Raw genomic sequence first — 12,907 nt, 5'->3', positions numbered from 1 at the left:
TACAGAGGCGTAAGGTCACAGTCAAGTCATTGGGGTCATACGCTTAATGATATCGTCTTCATGCTCACAATGGCATTGCTAACAGGCTGATGTCAAGCAGGTATAATGTTCACCATCTTAGTTCAGCATGTGAGCATTCTAACATTTAAAGCTGGTTCTGGTTCTGTTTCCGATACTGAATTACAGCCGTCAACATCTGCAGCCGTTGGGCATCTGCCTCCCCAGACAGCCAGACAGCAGCTAGGAGGAGTTCACAGTGTGGTCACAATAGTGAATCCATAGGCGGAGAGATTAACCGTGTTAATCTTCCTCCGCATAACGCCATGAGAGGATGATGGAAGAGGATGAAAAAGGGGAGGTGGTGGGAGGAGGAAGGAGAGGAGAAGCAGATCAACACATAAAGCGAGACGGACGAAAATAACATGCAGCCACAGTCTCTAAGAGACTCAAGTGGCTTCTTGTGACGAATGAAAAAAAAAAAGTCCTCTTCCTACAAACGATCGACAGCTGGGAATCTCATTATGATATCTGACTAGAAAGTGAATGACCATCTTTCACTGAACGTACAAAAGAGACTTGTTATGTGCATATGTGCTCACCACATAGCGGCCCCCACAACAGAGTATGACAGCGCCGAGCCCTATCAAACTTTCATTACACAACAGCAGTGTATGGCTCCATAATAGCACACATTTGGCGGCCATTGTGCGTCACACTGCACAGAACCAGATGACGAGCTCCAGGGGAAACATCTGCAGCGTCTCCTCAGGAAGACGAATTTGGGCACTGTGGGAGCACTCAGAGAGCATCCACCATTGATCTGGCAGGAGGTGGCTGAATGTTCGCATTTGAGTCACAGGAATCGAGTCAGCATGTCACAGGCAATTAAACAGTGTCCACAGACACCTTGTGGAGACACCTTCCGATGAGCAGAAGTGCAGCAGAGAGCTCTGGATGGAACAGAGGCAGCTGAACGAGGCAGCAGTGTCTCAAAGACGAGAGAGGACCGGCAACTGCAGCCTTTCATGTGGTGATTTCATTTCTCCCTCTTGGAAATAACTTCATTAACTTCATCTGTGTGTTTTTTTTTTTTGTTTTGTTCAGCTCGGGCCGTCTGCACGCCTGTCCTTGGTTATCTGCTGGCTCTTCACTTGTGTCTCTGTGCACTACATCTACAGTCACTCCTTTAACAGAAATATTCATAATGCACCATGGGTGCAAAAATTTAATTGATTCCTTTAAATGTATTCAAGCAAACCTGATGGCTTTTACAGCTGATGGCTTTTTTTAAGTTTAGGAGCACTTTCTGTTCCTGCAGTGACGGGCTGAACACATTCCTGTAGGTTAGTAGGTTAATAGCTTTACATCTGTCGGATTCCATTATACAACAGCCCACATAATATGTAAATCATCAGATTACCATATGAAAATGTGAGGACACCTAAAAGCAGCTTAGCATACGGACATATTTACTTAACCAGACTACTTATTTGGCATCACAGAGAGCCCTGAGAGCGTGCCTATATGCGTGTACGTGTGGGTGGAGGAGGTGGACGGCGGTGTGGCAGGGGTTAATTGGAAGATATTGTCACCTCTGAACGTCTCTGTCTCTGCTAATAGCTGCTCATCCAAAAGCAGAGAATACACACAGCAAGGAACGTACCCTCTCACACTGGAGACAAAGGAAATACTCTTTCGACTCTGATGATAAAGCATTATGCCATGTCTACTAGAATAGAGAGCAGTGAAGGGGAGTGTAATTATTTCCTGCCATGCCTCTTCTCCTCCTCGTCTATTTTCCTCTGCTATGGGTCAATTATAACCGAATATAGAAAACTTAACATAACACGGCTACCAAAAGAAGGCAAAATAACCTGTGGAGCCATCACAGGGGCTAATGAAATGAAATCTTTAACAAAGTGAAACAAAGTCCTTCCTTAAAGCAGCCACGGCCCTCAAAGGCCCAGTCGTCATGTCGGCTCCTCCACATTTAATTATGTTTTTTAACACTTCAACCTCAAGTGGCTCAGCAGAGCCGGGTCCTCTGGGAGACTTGTGCAAGTCCTGGACAGATGGGCTTGACTAACAACACCAGCTGCTGGCATGTGTGTGTGTGTGTATATATGCGAGTGTGTACCTGCAACCTGACATCCTCGCGTGCGTGTTTCCAGGAGGAGAGACTGAGATAGTGAGACAGACAGGCAGAAAAATGGCTGCAGCAGATTTACGGACTGCAGTATACACACTGAGGGTCGTCAATCCTGCAAGTTGGTACTGAAAATAAAAATGTATTCGTTAACTTTCTTCAGTTCTCAGTCACTAATGATTTTGTATTAACTGTAAATCAGAGAGACGGGGGGGAGAGTTTGTGAAATCTTTCTGAATTCCACGAGGAATGGCATGTGTAAAGTAGGTTAGTTTGCTGACGCTCGACATTCACACCTTTATGAAAACTTTCCACCAGAATAGACAGAATCCTTTTCCGTCTATGTCCTATCTTCTCTCTCCAGCTTCTGCGCTATAGAGAGGCCAAGGGAACCTGTCTGGCCTTGGAACTTCTACACCAGGATGAATGTACGGGTGTGCGCTTGTGTGTGTGTGTGCACATATTTTCTCACAAACATGCATATAAACACACACACGTCTTTATTGTGTAACCTGAATATCACCTGGATGTGCAGTAGGGCGAACAGACCTTGTGTGTGTGTGTGTGTGTGTGTGTCAGAGATCATTTGTGCATGTGAGAAAACAAAATACGGCTGGTGTTGGCTAAATAAACCGATCACATCCTCTAGTTCCACCTGGAGTTTACCTTATACACACTCGAGTCACACACATGTAAACACTCCTTTTCAGGATAATTCAGCATTTCATGGCTAGTTTACTCAGCCCCAAGGCTTTCTGGGTGATTATCATGGCATTTCCATTTGCAAGCCCCTGGGCACAGCAATCTGGAGGGGACTGATTTGGACAGTTTAGATCCACCAAATGTTTGAAAATATGTTTCTCAGCCCTGAGGCATAGAAACATTTTCCAAATATGTTTTAAACACATTCGTCGATTTTAATCAAACAGTATTTGTCTGGACAATATTTTCCAGAAAAGTAAGGCAGAGTGTAAAACCTGCTATCTGCCATCGCAGCCAAAATGCTTAAACTAAACCAAAAGTGCAAGAGTGCCATTTCAAATATGAAATTCAGGGAACAAATGCAAGTTAGGTCACTAAACCAGAAGCGTTTCATTAAATAACCAAAGACCGAGACGGTAAAAAGTCCTTGTCTAGCCTGGAGGCTGTGTTGAAGGTTTTTGCTGTGGCGGTCAGTGTTTGATATTGGTCTCTACAAAGCCTGACTCCATCAGTGCCCAAGAGCTCTGTGGAGGCGGCCATTATCAAACTACTAAACATCAGACGAAAGACAGGGAGTCTTCTCCGTCCTTGACTCCAACACACATTTACTGAGGGACAAAGCTCCCGGCGCTCTTTGTGCTTTCATGAAAAATACATGCAGCATCAAAAGGGCGGGTATCAAGTACCTCAGAGTTCAGTTTGTGCGCAGTCAGAGAGATAAACTGCTGAATATAGTAATGGTGAGAGAGAGGCCCTGTACGTGGGTGTGAATACATGTGTAAATGAAAGTATCAGAGGTGTCCACGGAAGCTGTCTTAACAGTATACACCCCAGTGCGTGACACTGCAAAACAAACACCTCCTGCTCATATGCATTTCACAGATACACCACAAGACTTGGTGTTTCTCCTTCACTACCTACCAAACTGTGCCAGAGCTTACATTATTGTCAACTCATGCATAATCCATTTGCTGCACGTCTTATCAAAAGCCCCAAACTCAAATAAATCTGACCGTGTTATTTGCCAGGGTTTAGAACTGTCTTTTTCTCCCCAAGAAATAAAACTCTTTGCTCCCCAAGCACTTAGAGCCTATTTTTAAAATGTTTTTTAAATCTCAATTTATCCACAAAACATGAGTTCTCAAGTGGAGGACCACAGGGCACGGACAAAGTGCCCACAAGCACATGCCCAAAGAGGATTTCGAAGAAGACAAATGAACTTGAGTGGAGCTGCAGGAGAGAAGCCAGAGAGGAGCCAGCAACAGTTAAAGATGTGTTGCTTTCTAAAGGAGCAGCTGACTAACTCTGAATTCTAAGTAGAGGAAAGTTCTGCTTTTTTTCTTGAGGCACTAAAAGACCAGTTGTGTTGTCTAAGAGGGCCAGATGGGTCTGTGCTCTGTGACTAAACTCTGGGCAGGCACGCACACGCACACACACACCTCCAGGACTCTGAAACTGATCAGCATTCAAAGTAAACACTCTGCGTTTTTCCTTCTCCTCTTTTCTCACCCCCCTTTTTCACCGTTCTCCACTCTGCTGATGGTTCCACGGGGAGGACAGGAGTCGCTGCTGTTTATCCACATATTCCTCGGGGGAGAAAAGGAGGCTCAGCCAGCAGGAGACAGACAGAGGCAGAGTAATGCTGAGCAGTGAAACACGGGGTTGGATCTTTGCACTGTTAGCAAACATGGCGGCAGGGAGGCCAAATGCCCTCCAGGCATTATAAAGCTTACAGTTTCACTTTTATTCCCCAACAGACTACGGTAACCTTGCCACGACTGTTCTCGGAGTTTAAACCCCTTAATCCTGTTAACCATGCATTCAACAAAATGGTATCTGAGTTACACAAGCCTTGGAATGAATCTCAGTCCATTTTCACTTCTGCAGTGACGTGGCATGATTTTGAGTTTCATAGTGAAACAGATTAGTCCAGCAAATGAATCATCAGCGAGGTACGTGTGTGTGTTTGTGTGTGCAGCTAAATAAATTGCATATGTCAGGGCCAGTTTACAGCTTGTGTGTGCCATCACTTGTACGGCGCAGGAGGCTGAAACACAGCGCCATATGCAGCAGCCTCTTAAGAACACCTGCGCCGCTGCACTTAGCGCCCAGGATCTATTGTGATCTGATGAGGCAGAGAGGAGAGGGCAGGCCACGGACATATTGCCTTAGCACCTCGCTTTGTTCCAGAGCTCAAAAAAGCAACGGCGCTCTGAGAGCACTTCACTGTGGTGTTTGATGGTGCTGGAGTACACAAACAGAGGCAGGGAAGTGAAAGTGACGATTGATAAGCTGCGTGCGAGACTGAAAACAGACTTCAGTCATGATCGTACACCTGCTTTTCTTCATTCTAACGGACAAATCAAACGGCAAAATCCTGATGATTCATATGATGTCCAGATGTAAAAAGTTGAAGGATTTCTGAGAGTAATCTTCCGAGAAAAATGCAGAGAATAAAGTCAAAACCCTCAAATCAAAAATCTAAGCTGAGATGAACTTTCAGTGGGACTAATCCTCTTCTATATAAGCAGTGGCCCGATGGATTGCTTGAGGCCTGTTTTTTGGCAGATCTGATGGTTTCCAAATTACAGATTTTTCTGTGAAGGCTGTAACTATCCTGCCTTCTAAAAAAGCAGCAGAGATGATGAACAAAATCGCTCCAAGTCGGTGACTTTACAGATTCTATTTCTAAACACGAAGTAGCCAACTGATTTAAAAATGGAATGGACCAAATCCTTTATCTGGCACCTTTAGGAGTTCACTCCTAAACTGCAAAGTCAGATGGCCTAGAGGCGGTTTGAGGCACAAATGGAAAAAGCAGACCAGCCTTTGACCAGCTTCATTAGATGCAAAACCTCTGCTCAGCCCACAGGCTGCGCAGAAATAATTTGTTTGTGAGGGAAACGTAATGCAGAATTTAAGTTGCTGTGTTAGGATTGACACCCCTGGCATTAAAAAAAAAAATAACTTTCTGATTGTTCTCTGATGAATGACTACAAGACACCTGGGGTAACTTTCTCCACTATTTACCCCCCTCTCAGTGCCTTCAACACAGAATCTTATCATTTGGAATTGCAACCTATTTGTTTTTGTCTACTTGTCGTTGGCATACCCACCACTCTTTCTGCATTCAGTAGGTTCTCGTATTGTTTTCTGGGCAGGAACACAGTCTGTTCATGTTCAACCGGAATAGACATGATAATAAAATGTTTAAGGCATCTGGCAAAAGAAAGTCTTCCTGTGGGTGTATGAGTGACACAAAGCACAGCTTAACTTCATTTGCTGCTGATATGAAAACAGTCAACTCCGGCACTTAAAACAAAGAGAAAACAAAAGGTTTTGTCGTTTGAACATAAACAAATGTCACATTTGGGGATTTGCTGAAACCGCTGATGCTCTTGTTTTACACTAAAAATGCTTTTGATATTACTCCTCCGCCTCCATCTACTCTACTGGACCTGTGCTGCTTTGGGACCTGTGCAGATGTGGAGACATGCATATCAAATACACGTGATATAAGTTAAATCTGCAAATCAGTTCGTAGAGCCAAGATCAGAATTCCCCATTTCTGTTAAAAAAGTATCTCTGTAGGATAAAAAAAAAAAAAAACTGCTCTTCATGGGATAAAACCACCCTGTAATCTTCCAGCTGTGACCCCACCCATGGCCTTTTAACTCCTCACATACCTGCTTGTCCTTGTCCTTGTCCTTGTCCTTTGCTTTCCCACTGCCTGACACCCGCGATGAGGTGACATCACGGGGGATGACAGAGATTTGGTGCAGTGGCATGTTCATCCCAGCAGAGCCAACCGGGGACGCTCACACAAGCACTTCTTGTTCAGCTGCCAGAGCAAAGGGCATGATGGTCTGAACTACGACACCTTGCCCCCACTGTTCTGCAAAAGGACACATGGGACAGAGGGAGATTAGCTATGGGATTCATATATGATACAAAAACATTCTATACATCACCGTATCTGCAGGGCTGAAACACAAGAAATGAGAAATAAAAAGTCCTGTAGTGGCACAGCTGCATTTTGTGTTCTCTTCATAGATTTTGATGAGGATGACACTGTGCATGTTTTATTTATATAACATGTCGAGTCAAGCTGAGAAAACCAGATGAAAGTGTCGACGAGGCACTTTCACACCGTATCTTATTCATAAACCTGCGCGCCATGACTTTACATGTTAACACCCTGTATTAAGGGTAATTAATTTTTTCATTTTAATATGGGAATAGAGAAAAAATATTTCAAACTGTTCTATAGTAATATTTTGTGTGATCATCACTAAAGATTTGCACATTTTTACAAGCACCAGTGTCTTCTTTCTTGTATTTTGGGTTTATTGGTAGCTTTATACTTGAAATGATAAGTCAGACTTAAAAAAAACAGGCATGCAAGGATAGTGTGAAAAATGCTAAACAAAGACAAGAATGGACGCACAGAATGTGTGCATAAAATTAACTAAAATCCGTAATTGTGGTTTATTTTGGGTAACCTTGTCTTTAAACCACAACAGATTTCCACAAGAGCAGGCTAATGAACTGTTCTTGGTACCGACTTCAAGTTGGGTGTAAGAAACTCTGGTCTATCCTCAAACCACCAAGGGTGCAGTCGTCTGTTGTGATTTTCCAGAAGAGAGCAGAAGTTTGTCTCAGAATAGCACAAGCACGGAGAGTAATAAATTATCACAGAGGTGATCCCCGAAGTGTGTCATAAATCACTGCAGAGGTGATCCTGTGTGCAGGTTTTCATTTTTTCCCCAAAGACCTGGAAATTCAGGGCCATGGCTTCCACAGAAGAGAGAGCAGCGGTGTGCGTGCTTCCCTGTCATTCTTGGATAGATTCACACAGACAGAGTCATGAGAGCAGCAGCGGTACGCGGATGTCCCGGGGAGTTACACAAGAGCTTTTACATATGGGTCGTTTTAACTTCAGTTAATGCAGCCATCTGTACCGCCACTGACAGCAATTAAGCTTTAGCTCCTTCTCCCCACCAGGCAGCGTATACATGTGTATGTGTTTGCACGCCGGCCTGTTTGCCAAACAAAACCCTAAAGGTCTGCAGTATGAAAATGACAGGATTAAGAAACCAAAAAGCAAGCAGACAGATGGGAGGTCAGAGAAATGGCAGTAATCAGAGACCAGCGCTGATGGCAGGAGGGGAGGCGGTGCCGATGCTGATGGTGATGTAGGATTTGGACTGAGAATGCCACACGAGTTCAGAGGAGAAGCTTCAGAAACAGAGCAGCACAGCCAGAGCTGCCTCCACAGTTCATCAGTGTTCTGTCTCTAATAAGAATTTTATCAAGATGGAGAGCTGATTATGCTCATACGAACTCTCCATCACACACAGTCAGCGGTCATATCAGCGTCTTGGGCAACAGCTGGCAGTCTCAGCTTGGTGCCAAAGAGGGAGGGGGATTGTGTGTTAATAAGGACCAACAAGACGGAGCTAGCAAAGCAGTAACCTGGTGGTAGTCCTGGACGCACTGGAGGAACGAGTGGAGAGTGAAAGCTCAGAGAAAAAAAATGGTTGCCCATGTCATAGATAAACATCATCAATTTTATACTCCTACCGTTTATCCTCGGAGACAAACATGACTGGAAAGCAACTCCTCTTTCAAGTAATTATCAATTAATCTTATTTGGTTATATTTTTTGATGAGAGCTGGAAAAGAGACCTGGAAAGAGAAAAGAATTGTAAAGGCTGATGGAAGAAATTCAGGATGTTTGTCCAGGTTTGGACAGCAGACTTACTACTTCACTTTAAGCCTGTAGCTGTAACCAGATATAAGTGCCTCACAATGTATTTATCCCTCTGTTATCCATAAGTGGAGGCTGGTGTATAAAACAGATAATCAATGACAATATAGTGAAATAGAAAATGCATCTTCACAGGTGAAGTTCTGAATGATGATACTGTTTATTAATGTAATGCTCATGAATGTTAAATGGGAGGTAAAGTGTTGCCGTTTGACAAATTAAGAGATAAAACACGAGTGAACAACAAATGCAGATGTTTTCAGACAGGGCACGAGGAGTCACTGAATGGATCGACGAGAATAAAAGTGATGTCAATTATTCGCTGCACAACCATCATTAAAAACAAACACGCAGTTCTGAAGCTGTTCTGAAGGTGCGCGGTTGTTTTTTATCCTTTTATTCTGACGAGGCAGCTAATTAAGTAGTTTATTCAATAGCAAGAGTAACTCAATACCACAATGTGGAGATAAGAATTTATGCAGGAGAGCTCACTCAAATCTGACATTTCTGTCCTGAATTGCTGATTCACGTGCCAGTAAAAGCCGAGACTGTGTTTGTTTTGAAACGCATAAAGGTATTATACTGCACTGTCTCCCGGAGGAAATAAAACATTTCGATATTTGACGATTCAGCACAGGATATTCTGCGCCAACGCACGAGGCGGTGTGACCTTTGCCATATGTAGAGGTCAGGGCGGTGGAGGTGCTGGTGCAAAGATGACTCATCCTTTTTAAATAACGGTCAACCCAAAGCTGAAGCTGCAAATTTAGCATTTTTAAAAGCCTGTTATTAAGATACTGTACTGTACACACTGTAAGCTTGGATAAAAACCTTGGATGGCCAGTTTTACATCCATTCAGCTCGCTTGATTCCCTCCTTTCAAAGCCAGTCTTGATTAGACGAAAAGTCAAGTGAATTTTGTGGCTTGAATGCAAGAGCAGTTAAGTAATTTAATCCCTTTTGGTAATTCTATCTGTGTTATCAGCTATAAGGTGACCTCGCTGTGAGTCAGTGAGGTGAAGAATACAAGTCACTCCGATGGACAAAGAACAATTGTGTCATATCGTGTGTGTGTGTGTGTGTGTGGTGTGTCATTTCCCATGCTATGTTGTGAGGTGAAAATGATCGATGAAAAAAAATGAATCAAGATGGTCCGTGTCACGTATTTGTGCACTACATTTGTAGAGCTGCAGTTCTCTCAAATGTTTTTTCGCAGCAGTCCGAAGAAACAACCAACAACATTCATCACTGCGGCCACAACACAAGCTGCTGCTTCACCAGAGAGCTCGTTGCTATACATCTTAAGAACAACAGCCGCAGTAAAACCCTCTACTTCACTTTTAATTGGCATCGTATTTCAGTTCTAAGGTGCTTGTTGAACTGAGACGTCGCACTAATAGAGCGGGATCTATCTGTCTATCTATCTGTCTCCACATAAACATTCAGTTCAGAGCCATAGAGTGACTTTTTCAGGATTAATAAAACTAAACTCAATCTGTCAATCAAGCTGTCAGAAGGTCTGTTGGATGTGAGATTCAGTGTGTGTGTGTGTTTATTCTTGTACATGCTACACAGTGAGGACCACAACATGCACAGCGAGGACTTTTTAGGGATGTGAGGACATTTTGGCCCATCGTTCCAACTTCAAAGGGCTGTTTTAAGATAAAGTCTTTGTTTTAAGGTTGAGGTTTAACTTAGGGGCATTTAGTTGGGATGTTTAAGATTAGGGGAAGGGCTGGGGCAGGCGTTATGTCAATGAGTGTCCTAACAAAGATAGATAGTGTGTGTGTGTGTGTGTGTGTGTGTGTGTGTGTGTGTGTGTGTGTGTGTGTCCTCCGGGTTGACTGCTCGTCAAAGACTTCACTGCAACAGTATTTATAGCTACAAATCCAGCAGCACACCGGCCAATCACAGGCCCACTGTGGCTCCAATGTGACGCCGACCTGTTGCCATGGCAGCGTTGGAGGGGTTAAGGGGTCGATGGCTTCGGATAAATGGATCCACTTCTGGCTGGTTATCGGACAAACTAAGAGTGGGAATGGTTTTTAAGCGATGGCTGGTCGACAACTCAAAGCTATTAATTATTTACTTCCAGTAAAAGTTGTATTATGGTGATAAGAGCATTTTGTGTTCATTGTATAATAAAACCATTTTGTCTAAATTGATCAAAACGGTAATTAAAAACTAAAACACTGAGTTTGTGACCAGTGAGAAGCAAGAATTTATATAATCTAATATAATGCCACTGCCCATCAGTCTGCAAAAGTGTCATTTTGTTTCCTTTTACTCATTCAGCCTGAAATTGTGATCATGTTGACTGATTTCATGTTGGGAGGTGAGGTTATATTGTGTTTTCCAGCTAAGAGACACATTTCCTTCAGGAGTTGGGGGAAAACAAAACTCAGCTAAAAGAGGGTGAATGTTGGCCAGAAACAAGACTCGACATGAATGTCAATGTTGCTCCATAACTAGAAATTAGCAACTACTCACAAATGCATTTGTCATATGATTAACATGTGGGGAAACTGGCTTTAAACGGTTACTGTGATTTTGCACACATTTACCACATCATGATACTATTGGAGAAAAATATGTGTTATACTATCGCGATGTGGATGTCAAGGCCCATTTCACTGCCTCGCATTGGTTAAACGCAAATCTGCCAAAGAGACAAGGCCATGTAAATATTACAGTAGCTCCTGTTACCCCACTGAAGTCCATTTATTTTAAAAGAAAAGACAATTCAGCTCTTCCCCTTCCTGCTCCAGGTAAATCACAGTCCTGTCTCCTCCATGTTCTGCTCAGCTGAGCTCTGCCGTTATTCACTTTGCCAAGAGGCCCCTCTGTGTCCCTGCTGTCAGATCAGACCTGAGATATGGCCGAGAGCCCGTTCTCCGGTTCTGATGCGCAACCAGGCAGAAAAACTCGGCTGTGTATCAATCAATCCGAACGTTACTGTTCTACAGCTGTAGCCTATATTTAAAGAGATGTCTTCCCAAAGGATTGGTGGGTTATAAAAGAGACTGGATGTCAGTTTAAGGGTCTTTTAAGGTCTTAAAAATGTTTGGTTAAAGAGTTGTTAGACTTTGGGTTCCAAGTATGTTAAAGTCATGAAATTTGTTGCCTCATTAGAGAAAGAAAACAGTGACTGAAGTACTGGTTAGAGTGTCGCGGCTGCTGCAGTATTACAGTTCAGTAAACTATCTGCTGCTCCTCATTAAAAGAGTTCTCATAAATTTTACTTTCACAGAAATGTATTCAGTGTTTATTTGGCAAGTACAGTATAACACTTGATTGCCGTTCTCTGCAGGGATGTGTCACATTGTCATAGAGTCATTTTATGAAAGGAAGGACATTATAAAAAGAGAGAAAATCCTACTAATATGCCTGTACTTTGATGCGGCACCTCTGCTGAAAGGTACGAGTCAGGGGAGAGAAGGAGGGCACTCATTTCATCATGGCACAGATTCCATAGCTGTGTTGGCAGCAATGATTGGATTTAATGGCCTGCCAAAACTCACACAAACACAGATTAACAGATCGTCAGTAAAACCTGATGGACTCCTCCGATAAAGCCTGCTGGAGTCCTCTTACTCATGCACACACACACACACACACACAAACAAACAAACAGAAACACAAAATTTGACACTGCATGACTTCATAAATTTGGGTAAATTGTTAAACAAATTAAGCTGTCAAACTTAAACCTTTAGATAATTTAACTGTCACTGTCATTGTAGAATTTCATAAGCATGCACACACCTACACACACACACACACACACACACACACACACACACACACACACACACACAGGCCTGTGCTGCACCGAGCTTGAAGTCTGGTGATTACTTGAACACTTTCTCATAGTGTACTGGGAATAAATTATCATAATGTTTTTTTTTTAGCTCATTGTCATTTCAAATGTAGCTGCATCATTTATCAGCACCAGTGCCGTCTGAATATTACTGCGGCTTCTTCTGTGCCTCCTAAATGTCTCCATGCCTATTTACCCTATACGCAGGATTAATCAAAAACATCTCTGATATTTAAGTTCACTGAATTCATAATGCCTCTGTTAGCTGTCTCATTTGATTACATGCTAATGAGTCCCAGGTTGAATGTGATTCATTGTGGGGTTGGTGAAATGAGCTCTGAATAGACATCTGGGATAAACAGACCTGTTTTGGTCGGGAAACTAGGAAAAAAAAAAAATCTCTGGGATTTTACGAACATTTGCTAAAATGACCTTCACTTTTTAAACATTCTTTCTCATCTGCCAAGGA

At 42.9% G+C, this 12,907-nt stretch overlaps 2 protein-coding genes across 4 annotated transcripts in view; one reads left to right on the top strand and one right to left on the bottom strand.

The window, feature by feature from the left end:
* Window positions 1–12,907, top strand: part of slc25a16 (solute carrier family 25 member 16) — a 391,343-nt gene that overhangs the window by 63,516 nt on the left and 314,920 nt on the right. The window lies entirely within an intron of this gene.
* marchf8 (membrane-associated ring finger (C3HC4) 8) overlaps window positions 1–12,907 on the bottom strand; it is a 76,514-nt gene that overhangs the window by 48,242 nt on the left and 15,365 nt on the right. Inside the window, exon 2 of the mRNA XM_070840529.1 lies at window positions 6,535–6,743. Within this exon, the coding sequence (XP_070696630.1) occupies window positions 6,535–6,642 (108 nt within the window). The 5' untranslated portion in view covers window positions 6,643–6,743. The remainder of the gene's footprint in view (window positions 1–6,534; window positions 6,744–12,907) is intronic.

This window comes from Pempheris klunzingeri, chromosome 12 (genome assembly GCF_042242105.1).
Source record: "Pempheris klunzingeri isolate RE-2024b chromosome 12, fPemKlu1.hap1, whole genome shotgun sequence".
Taxonomy (NCBI): domain Eukaryota; kingdom Metazoa; phylum Chordata; class Actinopteri; order Acropomatiformes; family Pempheridae; genus Pempheris; species Pempheris klunzingeri.
The sequence above is the reverse complement of the archived record's forward strand: the minus strand, read 5'-3'. Positions and strand labels throughout refer to the sequence as shown.